Source organism: Silurus aristotelis (assembly GCF_946808225.1).
Source record: "Silurus aristotelis genome assembly, chromosome: 3".
Classification (NCBI taxonomy): domain Eukaryota; kingdom Metazoa; phylum Chordata; class Actinopteri; order Siluriformes; family Siluridae; genus Silurus; species Silurus aristotelis.
The window spans coordinates 5,927,470-5,940,810 of NC_139576.1; the positions used below are offsets into that span (position 1 = coordinate 5,927,470).

General features: G+C 38.2%; 1 protein-coding gene across 3 annotated transcripts in view; it reads right to left on the reverse strand.

Moving 5' to 3' along the window:
• The window catches only part of tfpia (tissue factor pathway inhibitor a), a 35,406-nt gene that overhangs the window by 11,230 nt on the left and 10,835 nt on the right, over positions 1–13,341 (reverse strand). For all 3 annotated transcript variants that reach the window (XM_083536320.1, XM_083536319.1, XM_083536318.1), the window contains exon 2: positions 2,173–2,373. In XM_083536320.1, the coding sequence (XP_083392446.1) occupies positions 2,173–2,373 (201 nt within the window). The remainder of the gene's footprint in view (positions 1–2,172; positions 2,374–13,341) is intronic.

The following is a 13,341-nucleotide window of genomic DNA, read 5'->3' on the forward strand; positions in this document are numbered from 1 at the left end:
ATCCATACAACATCTCAGGTCTCACCACAGTCCTATAAACTTTCCCTTTCACTCTCACAGATACTCTTCTATCACAAATCACTCCTGCTATCACTCTTCTCCACCCACTCCACCCTGCCTGCACTCTTTTCTTCACTTCTTTAACACACTCTTTGCACTGTTGACCCCAGGTAACTGAACTCCTCCACCTTCTCCACCTCTTCTCCCTGCAACTACACCACTCCACTGCCCTCCCTCTCATTCACACACATGTCTTCTTTATAGTACTCTGTAGTTTGCTGACCTAAGCTAATTTCATAAATGTTTATGATATGTATTACTTATGCTAGCTAGAGGACTGGAATAAAGTAAACAAGTGCTGTCATAAAACTAAAAGCTGGACACCGAATCATACATGAGTTTAAGAGTTTAAATTATTTTACAGTCGACAAATACAAACCCACGACTGTTGAGCAGCTGGAATTCTGTCTCAGACAGCAGTACACTATTGGACAAAATGGTCAATTCCTTTCTCCTTTGACAAAATGGCGAATTGTAATCTTACGCACGAAGAGTTACCAGTTATCTAGATCACAAAAATACAAATAAAATCTGTTCCAGCCTGTTCTAACCTGTTTCAGCATGAAAATGCCCCTGTGCCCAAAGTCAACTCCGTGAAGATATGGTGTATAGGGGGTTGGAGTGGTAGATACTGCGTGGTCTGTTATAAACCTTGCATCCCTTCTGAACACCTTTGGAGTGAGTGTGAACGCTGACTGCATGGATGCGAGATGTATGAAAAGCATTGAATCTTATAGTCAGGTGTCTACAAAGAAATGATTATAATAGGCTCCTGCTTGTGCAGTCCTACCGAAGACGCTCGCTTGAATCAATAATTTGTGCGATCCAAACATGTGGAAGTGGAGGAGGGAGCGGCCAGCTGGTGAATTCATAACCTTGTAAAGCGCAGTGTCAACGTGTTTACACAGTGACTCCTGCGATGGCGTGTTATTTTTATTGGCTTTACGATACTCTTATCTCAGTGTTTCAGGGGATGCGTGACAGTCCCACAGTATCAGATCAGAGAGTCACACCAGTTAGCACAGCTGAACAAAGAGGAGTGTGTAAACCAGTTTTTTCAGAGGTCTGGGGCTCAAAGCTGGAATCAGAAACAGTACATTTAGAGCATAGACTCCATTATCCAGACCAACTTATAATTATCTGTGTGGGTAAGGGTTAAAGGCCTTGCTCAAGGGCTCAGCAGTGGCAGCTTGGTGGAGGTATGATTTAAACCCTTCTGATCAGAATTGCCATGTCTTATCCAAAATGTCTTATTTTTTTATATTTCTTCTGCAAATAAATTGTAAAAAATGTAAAAGTAAAATGAAACATAAAATGGATTTCTACCGATTTCACTTTCAACATGGCTAGAAATAAATGACTGAAACAAAACGGGGAAACTTTATTTATTGTCATGCTTTAAGCCATATATTGGAAACGATTTGTTTTTCTGAGATATATTTTGAAAATCGTCAATGATTCCTATTATCCTAGGCTAATATCTGTAGTCTTTGATCGCGGGTTTGACATGTTAACCTTTCCTGCGGTGTGACTTCGCCTACGATGACCACTAGGAGCGCTGAACCTGATGACGAAATTAGCGCGTCAATTTCACACCACCTCAGGGAAACTGCCAAAATGAGTCAGGTGGACAGTACAGCAAGGAGTCTTATTGAGTTATGGAGGGAAAATGAGTGTTTGTATGAGGTTTTTATTATCATAAACAAAATAAACACTACAGACTGTTTTTGTTTGCTGCTAGCTACCGTTAGCTACCAATCACAAAAAACTATTATAAAATCACACTGTGTGCCCAGCATAAGCCAGAATCGGTATCCCAGGATGCATTGTGAGGGAGACTACAACACCCAATTAGGAAAGAGTAACTGTTTTGAGTTCCTGAATAAGAATTCCAATCTGCAAGGAAGGATTTTATTTATTTATTTTTGTCCAAGTTAATTGAATTCAGTATTACTCTTCTGGAGTTTCAGTCCTCGAAAATAAATCTTTCCTCAGGCATACAGTTGTGACAATTACGATACACATTTCGAAGCCCCGGATCAACCACGGCACGTCACTGAAAAAGTACAGAGCTCTGTCGAGTTCATTGTGAGCAAAAAAAGACCCGCTTACCTTTGACCACACACATTGCTTCGCATTGTTCCTCCGTCTCGAAATTGTTCTCATTTCCCTGACAGCCTCCGTACTCAAACAGCTCGCAGCGTTGCGTCTCGATGTTAAAGTAGAATCTGTCGATTATTGCCTTGCAGGGGCCTTCGTCCTTCTTCAGGGCGCACCGGTGATGGAAAATCTTGAGTGGAAGTTGCTTTCCATCTGCACAGAAGAGTTATAATAAGTCTGTGAAAGGATAAAAAAAAAGAAAAGAAAATGCACCAACTCTGAACCTGTGACTTTGCATAAAAATAGTAAAAGCGAGATATCAGAATTTCAAACTAACTACACTGTAAAAAGAAAAAAGACTCTCATATTCTTTCAACTTTTAGGTGTCAGATGCAATGCTGCCTGATGCACCTCTGCTTTTCACATCATGGGGTGACAAAAACAAAAAAGTGTAACTAATTCACTAAGGAGGTACTGAGGTTTGAACTCATGACCTTCCGATCAGATGTTTGCCATCAACAGAAACCACAGAGCTACTGCTTCCTTCCATTTATATCATTAATAATGTAGCTTGTATACGCACTAAACAGCCAGAAAAACCAAACAACATTCTAGCTGTTACTAAAATTTATGAAGAATGAGAGGGGAAGATGGGAATGTGTAGCACATTAGCTAGTTTTATACAGAACTTTCTGACAAACTTTTAAATATTTGATAACTTCTACAATCATGAGATTTTTTTTTCAGTTTAAGAATTCCTCTAGACTGACTAAATACATACACTTACTATCTTCATATTATTATAAAAAAAGGGGGGGGGGTCTGCATTTAAAGAATATATACAGAATTAATTGTTGAATGGGTTCATTCTGAAAGCTGTCTAAAAAAGAAATGGAATGAAAGAGAATGTGGAGTAAACAAAACCCACAGTTATAGCTTTCGCAGATGGTTTGAGGTTTGACTGTCAGCTTCCTACTGCAGGTCATCTACTTGACCTTCAGTGCCCTGAACTCCCAAATGAACAGGAAACACAGGAATGTGTGATTTACTGCAGCCTTTCAGAGACACTTCCGAGACAGGGATTGCTCGGCAAATCAATGTGACTAACGGGCAGATATTACATTTGTCTGAACTCCTCTTTGAACCCCAGTTCTCGAGATAATGATTTAAAGTGCATTCGTTTTTATATTATATACTTACAGTACATGCAAAGAGCCTGTAAGAAAACGATCATGATTACTCTCTTTTTTGAATTTCCAACTTTTTCTAACATCACAGGCAATTTCTTAGATTGTGATGGCAAATAAGCCTCTATTACAAGAGTTCGGTGTCAGGATTTAGGAGTCCTGTCTGGATTCTGCACCTTTTTTATTGTTTCTGTCTGTGTTTCTTCTGGTTTTCCACCAGATGTCGCCATTGTGTCCCTGTGTTTCTCATTAGTTACCCTCTGTAACATTGTTGTTGTTTCTCCCAAGAAGAATTGAAGTATTTTTTTCCTTCATTTCTTTTGTATATTTGGACATGATTTTATGGACTGCTACCCTATGTCCTTATAGAATTTTTAGTTTTATCAAACTGTCACAGATTTCTCAACAAATTTTCCATATTTTTGTATTTTATTCAAAACGTCTGAATAAACTATGGATTTTTCATCTCAATCTCAATATTCAATTGAAGATCTCAAGTCTGAGACCTGACCCTACCCTCTAATAAAACTAGTGGCTAATGCATACTTACTATGTGTTAGTTTAAGCAATGCTACCACACAATTTCACACATGCAATGCATATAATGAATGATTCTGAAATGATTCTTTGAGCAACTCAAGTAATTTGACTACAAAAATGCATCCATTCAACGAAACACTCAGCACTGTGGTTCCCACGGACCGTTATTACTGATGCACCACCTGCTAAACTCTGGAGCGCTCTGTACAGGGAACACTGAAATCGCTGCAGAATGAAAAATGGAAAAACGGGGAGAAAATGGCGAGGAGAAGATTCGGGCCAAAGAAAATGCCAGAAAGTTTCCAAAGTTTGGAATCATTTAAAACAAAAACGAAAAAAACCCCACTGTAAATCGGGGTTACCTTTTTAAAAGTAATTTAATATTTATTTATTTTCTTATTTTATTTTTACAGCGTTGCTTGTACACCTCGCTTTAAACCTCTCACAGCTATGAGTAATTCACTGAAGCAAAAGCCCTATGCAACTTTTTCTACTTAGCAATGCTCGTTGCTACAGATCATGTAGCATGACTCAATATTTAGTTAAACTCTAGATGCTAACTGGAAATGACTAACATTTAATGCTACAGAAGTTTTACTTTTTACAGTTTTTAATTGCTCATTCTGGGTAATGTAGCTTTAATTATTATAATTTTTTTTTTATCTATACTTTTTTTTTAAAGTCTTGCCGTACTGTATGTGCCAACGATGCTTTAAAAAAAAGACACCCTCTACCCTATGTGTACATTATATTGACAAATGGGGTTGGGTACCTTACAATAAGATTCGTATGTGCTTTTAGAACGTCCTATTCAACATTTAGTCCTCATTTGCTGTTGTAATAACCTGCACTCTACAGGCAAGGTGTTCAGATTTGGGAGTGTGCTTGTATAGTGAGCCACTGATTTAGGTAAAGCGAGGAGCCCTGGGGTGCAGTCGATGTACAGTGGGGTTGAGGTCTGGGCTCTATATTAGGTGCTCTTCCATTCTAACCCATGTCAACCACAGGGTCTTATAGTTTATGTAAAGGGAAAGACGTCCTATACAATTGTGTGCCTGCAACTTGTGTGGTAACAGTTTGGGGAACAAACACATGGTTGGAAAAGTCATGAGTCCTAATATAAGTGTATATAAGAAGCCCCGTGATGCTGTGAAGGTGACTGACCAGAGACTAGGTTACCCAGCAGCCAGTGCAATTCCATGTCTGGATCAGTTTCCACTAAACAAACACAGCTGTTCTTTGTCGCCTTAATTAGTCCATGTATTTAAGTTTCATCTTCGTCACATTCTTTGTCTCCTGTTTGTCCTGCCATGAGTCTCATTGTTTGTTTTCTCAGGTTTAGATTTTTATTATCTGCATTGCATTTGCTTTCCTGAACATTGTGTGGCAAAAAATCATACATATGTTATAAAATTTGTTTTAGTACCGAAACAAAAAGCGGTTCAAAAATAATCCAAGTTAGCATTGTCTGAACCTTACAGTGAACAGTCTTTTTTTATAACATTGATCCCATTCAGAATCCTGTCTAACCCCATACTCGGTCCAGTGATACTGCCCTGGAAGGCTAAAGATCCTCATACATTCCACTTTCCAGTTTTTCTATCCTATAATGAGCACGGTTCTGTTCCACTAGGTTCTCCTAGGATACTGTAAATGATAGTAACGAGACAGAGCTAACCAACCATCGGACACGAAGTTTGCTTTGTGCAGAATGAATGTTTTTTGAGGCAAATATCCACCGATAGCTTTATTTACATTCCTCAACGCTAGCAGCGAGGGGATTAGCCAGAGTGAAGCATTAACTCCTGAACTGACTTCACCATACAACCAGACAATAACCGAAGTGTACGTTCATGCTCTGGAAGCACTATTTAGAGAGCAAACAGTCGGCTAGACTGTTATCTATTATTGAATGGCCTGTCCAGACATCGCACCTACATCCAATTAAAGTGCTCTGGGATGAACTGGATCACGAAAGAAATCTCTAACGAATTTGTGAAGTTTTACAAGAAGCATGGCAAAGTATTTCAGCTAAATGTTTAAAGAAACAAATTGTCCGAAAGCCAAGAGTGTGTAAAGGTGTTATTTATGCAAAGGTAGGATTTTTTTATTAAAATATAGTGTGTAGATTATATTCACCGATTAGGCATAACATTATGACCACCTGCATTATATTGTGTTGGTCTCCCGTTTTCTGCCAAAACAGTTGTGACCCATTAAACAGTAACAACATGAACTTCTTCAGCAGTTTGAGTTACAGGAACTCGTCTGTTGGATCGGACCACACGGACCAGCCTTCACCAGTGCATCAATGAGCCTGTCAGCAGGTAACCTCTGTTCCTTCTACGGAGCACTTTTGAAAGATACTGACCACTGCAGACCAGAAACATCCCACAAAAGCTGCAGTTTTGGAGATGCTCTGACCCAGTCGTTTGGACGTCACAATTTGTCAAACTCACACAAATTCTTACGCTCGCCCATTTTTCCTGCTTCTAACACGTCAACTTTGAGGACAAAATATTCACTTGCTGCCTAATAAATAAATCCACCCACTAACAGGTGCCATGATAAAGAGATAATCAGTGTTATTCACTTCAATTCACTGCTTATCTTATGTCTGATCAGTGTATTTGTATTAGTAAATCTTCATACCATTACATGACCTTTGTTGCATAGAAACAAACGAAACATGCATGTGTATCTCAAAAAAACATAAAAGACTAGGTGATCCCAAACAGACATTTGATTCTGGCCAAAATTTCAAACGATAAAGTTTAAAAATGAAATTGAGTATATTAAAAGGCAAATTTTACCAAAATGATATAATTTTGGTAAAATTATATAATATCCTTAAGCATAGTTCAGGAATATCCATTTTGTGATCGAAATATATTTTCCATAGCAAAAAGCTACGTTCGGGTTTGCCATGTTTGCCTCATGCACGATTAGACAGCGACATAAACACAAAGCTAAATTGAAAACGAGGAAATGTCTGCTACAGCAGAGCATTCCTGAGCTTTTCAACGAATATAAATATTTGCTATTACATATTTCTGCACAAAATTTCATAGAAGCCAAAATAAGAAAGACAATCATTTGTAAATATATAAATAATTCAGCTGGGGCGTTCTAGATTATTTAATTTATACTGCCAGTGTCTTTTGGCCAAACTCAGCCAGCACACACATGCACACAATCGCAACTTGCAACTTAATTAGGATAATGGTGTAAAATAAGCACGCAGTGACTCAGAGCATGGTCGTCGTTAACTGAGGCTCAGTGACGCATGTTGCTCTCACTCTGGAATAGTAAACGCAGATTTTTTATCATGAAATGGAATTTAGCAGCTCCATGAGAGATGATTTCACCAGACACTGGGGTGAGGACAGCAATCACACACTGCCTATGAATTTCATGGGTCGAAATATAAATGTAAATCAAGATAGAAAGAGAAATAAAGAGAGTGTTGTTTCCTTCACATTCAGATGTCTGCATTTATAAATCCTATCTTAATAATTACTCTCTTCACCTCAGCTACCTGCTTGAAAACATCTTACCTACATACTTTATTTGCTTCATTTATTTTCTTAAGCACTTTCACTTAATTACACAAGTTACACCTGAATCTTGAGTGATCTTGAGTGATCTGCTATAAAGCCCTGACCTCAACCCTACTGAACACTTTCAGTATGAATGTGAAAACTGACCACATCCCAGGCCTCCTCACCTCACCTACATCAGTATCTGACTTTACTAACAAGACTACCAAGAGTTCACTAACTCTGAATGATCTTTAAAGACTAATCTACACAAATACATTCCAAAATCGAGTCAAACATCTTCCCAGAAGAGTAGAGGATATTCATACAGAAAATAAGGACTAAATGTTGAATGGGATGTTAAAAAAGCATGTACCAATTGTTCACCAGTTGTCCATATATTAGGGATTTATACAGAAATCTTTCGGTACAGGGCTTTCGGTTTGGAACACGTGTACCGTATACAATCCTATTTATGTGCAGAACATAGTCAAATCTGAGGAACGTATTACTTCGAGTGCATTTTAATTAATATAATTATTATTATTAAACTTGTAAGAAGAAACTGGAGTTAGTGAAGTGTCATTGCGGCTACTCACTCCTTATCAAACAAACGATTTGATTTCTGCTTGCATGAAAACGCTTAAAAATTCATAGCGCTAGGGTTAAATGTACTGAAATTGAAAAGAACCGTAACTTAAAAAACCGAGGTACGTACCGAACCGTGAATTCTGTGTACCGTTACACCCCTACCATATAGTGTTATTAAATTTCAAAGTCCAGTTATTATCATATTCATGGAAGTTTATTTTTTTTTTATTATTATAAAATTTAAGTTTTCTTAAATTCTTGTTTATTTCTGGTGAGATCAACTGAAAAAGGATCAATGTTTAAACCTAATCTATACAGAACAAAAAGTAAGTTTGTTAAGCATAATGCCGATTCTAAATTACGTCAAATGGCTTGTTAATGAGAGCAAGTACTTAAGTCACACCTTCCACAATACTCTTTGTCTATCTCTTGTCTTTCATGTCTTTCCACTTGTATGACTTTTCCCACCATTATGATCAGATGCTGTGTGCTGCTTGTGTATTTGTGTTGCTTAGTTTTATTCACTATTCTTGCTCTTTTAATCATCAATAGAATATAAGGGTAATGCCAACGATTGATGATGTAAATCCTAATAAAAGACAAAAAAAGAAAAACAATTGCTAACGAGGTAATATTTAGGTGTGTGTATGAGTACGTGTGAGTCTGGTGTTTGCTTAAGGTTTTCCTCTTGGTCATCAAAGCAGAGCAGCATATTATTCATACAGCAAACACTGACTCCTGGGATGATGTAATGCATTAGGTGCGTTTGTGAATCAATAACCAGTCAATCATTTCACACTCATGTGCATATCATCAGTGTTTGCTTTGTATGCATTAGCCAAGAGCTGTTTTAAGTGGATCAGAAAATGTGTGTGTGTATATATATATATATAATGTGTGTGTGTGTGTATATATATATATATATATATATATATATATATATATATATATATACACACACACACACACACACACACACACACACACACACACACACACACACACATATATATATATATATATATATATATACATACACACACATATACACACACATATACACACACACATATATATATATATATATATATAAATGTGTGTGTGTATATGTGTGTGTATGTACAAAAAGTGAATTACTGTAAATACTTTCTGTGTGTGTGTGTGTGTATTCATGTATGTATGTATTTATGTATGTGTGTGTGTGTGTCTTCAGCCCCCATTTCCTGTTCAATCTAAACACTATTATATATTATATAATATAATTATAATTGACCTCCACTCTTCTGGGAAGATGTTCCCCTAGGTTTTGCATGTGCTTGTAAAGATTGGTGCTCAAACAGTCACAGCGGTGAAGGTACTGATGTAAGTGAGGTGAGAAGACCTGGGGTTTCCATTTATTTAATTGTATTTAATCAGTTTAATTTTTACCAATTTAATGGTTTAATAAATTTATCAAAATAGTGTAGTGTATTAATTTAATTTCTTTAATTTAATTTTTATTAATTTAATTTTTTATAAAATATTATATTATTTTATATATTATTTAACCAAGCAGGCATTTTATTTAAAATTGTTTTCAAAATTTAAACTGTTGATGCTCACAAATGATGATAATATAATAATAATAATAATAATAATAATAATAATAATAATAATAATAATAATAATAATAATAAACTGCATTAATACAAAAAACTAAAGCACCAAAATGTGAATTTTGTGCACTGTTACACCTCTATAAATATATTTGCACACAAAAAATATACACAGTACTGTATTACTGACAGAGATGACATTGTGCAATGTAAAACTATATAGTATTATATAGTATAATTATAATTTTATATTTAAGATTAAATCATTCTTTAATTATAACTACTGACTTATACAGGATTAAATAAAGGCACATCTTAGTCATTCTTTACTCTACTTCTAACTTCCTATTACACTGAGCCAATCAGTAATGAGAGTTGGTCCAAAGTACACTGATGTGTACTACACAGCTGTTTTGTTGTAATGTTTAAAAAAATCTATGTAAAACTTTAAACCCCTTATCAGTAGTCACTCATAAGCCACTTAACACTGAGATTACAAAGGCTTTTGAATAACACTGTTTAAATTCAGTTGTTTGACCGACATTTTATTCAACAAGATTTAGTGCCAAAGCAGGCTCTAATTAAACAGCTGAGAAGTTCAGTATTAAAGGTCTTGATCAAGGGCTCTACAGTGGCTCTCTCTCTGGCAGTCCCAGGATTACAGTTTTATCCGTAGTGTGCTTTGAACAATAGGCATTGACACAAAGCAGATTTATAGAAATCCAGGTGTAGCTTTAGAAACTTAATGAACAAGACAAAGGTGACAGTCGCAAAGAAAATGCTCCCTTAGATGGCATGAGGAAGAAATCTTAAGAGGAACACGACTCTGTCCTGTTTAGGAAGTCTTAGTCTTTCTTTCTTTCAGCTTCTCCCGTTAGGGGTCGCCACAGCAGATCCTCCGCACGTTTTGATTTGGCACATGTTTTACGCTGGATGCCCTTCCTAACGCAACCCTCCCCATTTATCCGGGCTCGGGACCGGCACTGAGAGTGGCTGGGGATGGTTCCCTGACCGGGTATCGAACCCGGGTCGCAGCGGTGAGAGTGCTGCATCTTAACCACTAGACCACCAGGTCACCTTTAAGGAGTCTTATTATGACCTCATAATCTACTGGACTGGATTATAGATTCTAATCACACTGATCACGTTTATACCCATGGTGTACACGTTTTATCTCACTATTGGATATGAACTTAAAATCTGTTAAACACACTGGTTTTTGAATGGATTCAGCAAATTCAGCAAAAGCATTTTGACGTTGCTATAGTTTCGGCTCTATTTATGCCACAGGGACTGTATAGGGACTGTGTTACCCCCAAGCAAGAAAAGCCATGGTGCCCTCCCGGTTTATATTATGGTTCAAAAAATTTAGCCAAACTCTGGATGTTTTAGTATTATTAGATTATATAAATCCAAAATGTATTTCCTTCAACAGACAATACTATCAAGATCAACTGGACAAACATACAAATTTGCAAAGGAAACCTACCTTAAAAAAATAGTCAAGTTTCTGGCTCTTCAGCTTCAAAGAGGCTTTTACTTATCACACAGCAAAGTGAAATTCTTTCTTCGCATATCCCACCTTGTTAGAAAACTGATGTCAGAGCGCATGGTCAGCCATGAAACACCCCAGGAGCGGAGAGGCTTAAGGGACTTGCTCAAGGGCCCAGCAATGGCAACTTGGCAGTGGTGGGGCTTAAACCCCCAATTTTTCGATCAGTTACCAAAAGCCCTAACCACTGAGTTCCACCAAGATGATTCAAAATACAGTAAATTTGTGACTATGAATCCTAAATGTTACAGATATGGCCTCCTGTAACAAGGTTCCAAGTAGAACACTGGCATGTAGCACAAGCCAGTGCATTTTAAGCGCCAGTCCCAAGCCCAGATAAATGGCAAGGGTTGCATTAGGAAGGGCATCCAGCGTAAAACGTGTAAAATTAAATATGCGTATCATAAACCTGAATTTCATACCGGATCGGTCGAGGCCAGGGTTAGCAATGACCACTGGTATTGTTAGCCAACAGGGTACTGGTGGAAATTAAGCTACTTTTGGCCAAAGGAGGAGAAGGAGAGGAGGAAGACATCTAACGTTAAATACGTATTTTAAGAAGAAGGAGGAGCATAGGGTGACGTATAAGAGTAGAGGAAGGTCCACACAGGTGGACTATGTTCTATGTAGGATATGCAACCTGAAAGAGATTTGAGACTGTATATTGTTAGCAGGGGACAGTGTAGGGGGTCAGACAGGGACTCGGTGGTGGTGATTGAGCAACTACTGCAAAAGTGATAAGGGAGAAAGTGGAGGAAGTGAGAGCAGCTCGGTAGGACCAGATGACATCAGAAAAAGCATAGAGATGTTTAAGACAGATGGCAGTGGAGTTTTTAATAAGATTGTTTCACAAGGTTTTAAAAGGTGAGAGGATGCCTTAGGAATAGAGAAGGAGTGTGCTGGTACCGGTTTTTAAGAATAAGAGAGGAGTTGTGGTATTGCATGAGGAAGTTAGGTGTGGGAGAGAAGTATGTGCAGGACATGTATGAGGACAACGTGACAGTGAAGTGTGCAGTAGGAACGAAAGGCTGGTTCAAGGTGGAGGTGGGACTGCATCAAGGATCGGTTCTGAGCCCTTTTCTGTTTGCAGTGGTGATATCCACTGCAAACGCTGCAAACGCAGTTGATGAACTAGGTCAGACAGGAATCTTAATTGACTATGATGTTTGCGGATAATATTGTGATTTATAGTGAGAGTTGGGAGCAGGTTGAGAAGCCTGGAGAGGTGGAGGTATGCGCTGGAGAGAAGGGGAACGAAAGTCAATTGGAGTAAGAAAGAGTACATGTGTGTGAATAAGAGGGAGGGCAGTTGAGTGGTGCGGTTGCAGGGAGAAGAGGTGGAGAAGGTGGAGGAGTTCAGGTACCTGGGGTCAACAGTGCAAAGTAATTGAGAGTGTGTTAGAGAAGTGAAGAAAAGAGTGCAGGCAGGGTGGAGTGGGTGGAGAAGAGTGATAGCAGGAGTGATTTGTGATAAAAGAGTATCTTCAAGAGTGAAAGGGAAAGTTTATAGGACTGTGGTGAGACCGGTGTTGAATGGTTTAGAGACAGTGGCATTGAGTAAAAGACAGGAGGTGGAGCTGGAGGTAGCAGAGCTGAAGATGCTGAGATTTTCATTGGGAGTAACGTGGATGGACAGGATTAGAAACAAGTTTATTAGAGAGACAGCGCATGTTGAACGTTTTGGAGACAAGGTGATGGAGGCGAGATTGAGATGGTCATGTGCAGAGGAGGGACATTAAGTATATTGGTAGGAGAATGTTGAGGATGAAGCCACCAGGAAGGAGGAATAGAGGAAGGCCAAGGAGGAGGTTTATGGATGTGGTGACATACAGATAGTTGGTTTGAAAAAGGCAGATGTAGAGGACAGGGTAGTATAAGGACGGATGATCCCATGTGCCAACCTCCTGTGGCAATCACGCCTTGATAATTTAGTGTCTTGGGTTATCTATAGCCATCCAGACCCTTGTATTGGCTGTATTTAAAAGCCCTTACTCACATAATGCCTTGTTCCCCATTCCTGAAAAAAACCCTGATTGGACTTTTCACTAAGGGCTAGTGGAAGACAACAACAACAGAACTTTGAATAAATCCTTATAATGCTAAGGCTTGTAAAGTAGGAAAAAACTCTGCACCTGAACAATTATCTGAGTTCTGCAGTTCAGGGCTCAATGAAGCAA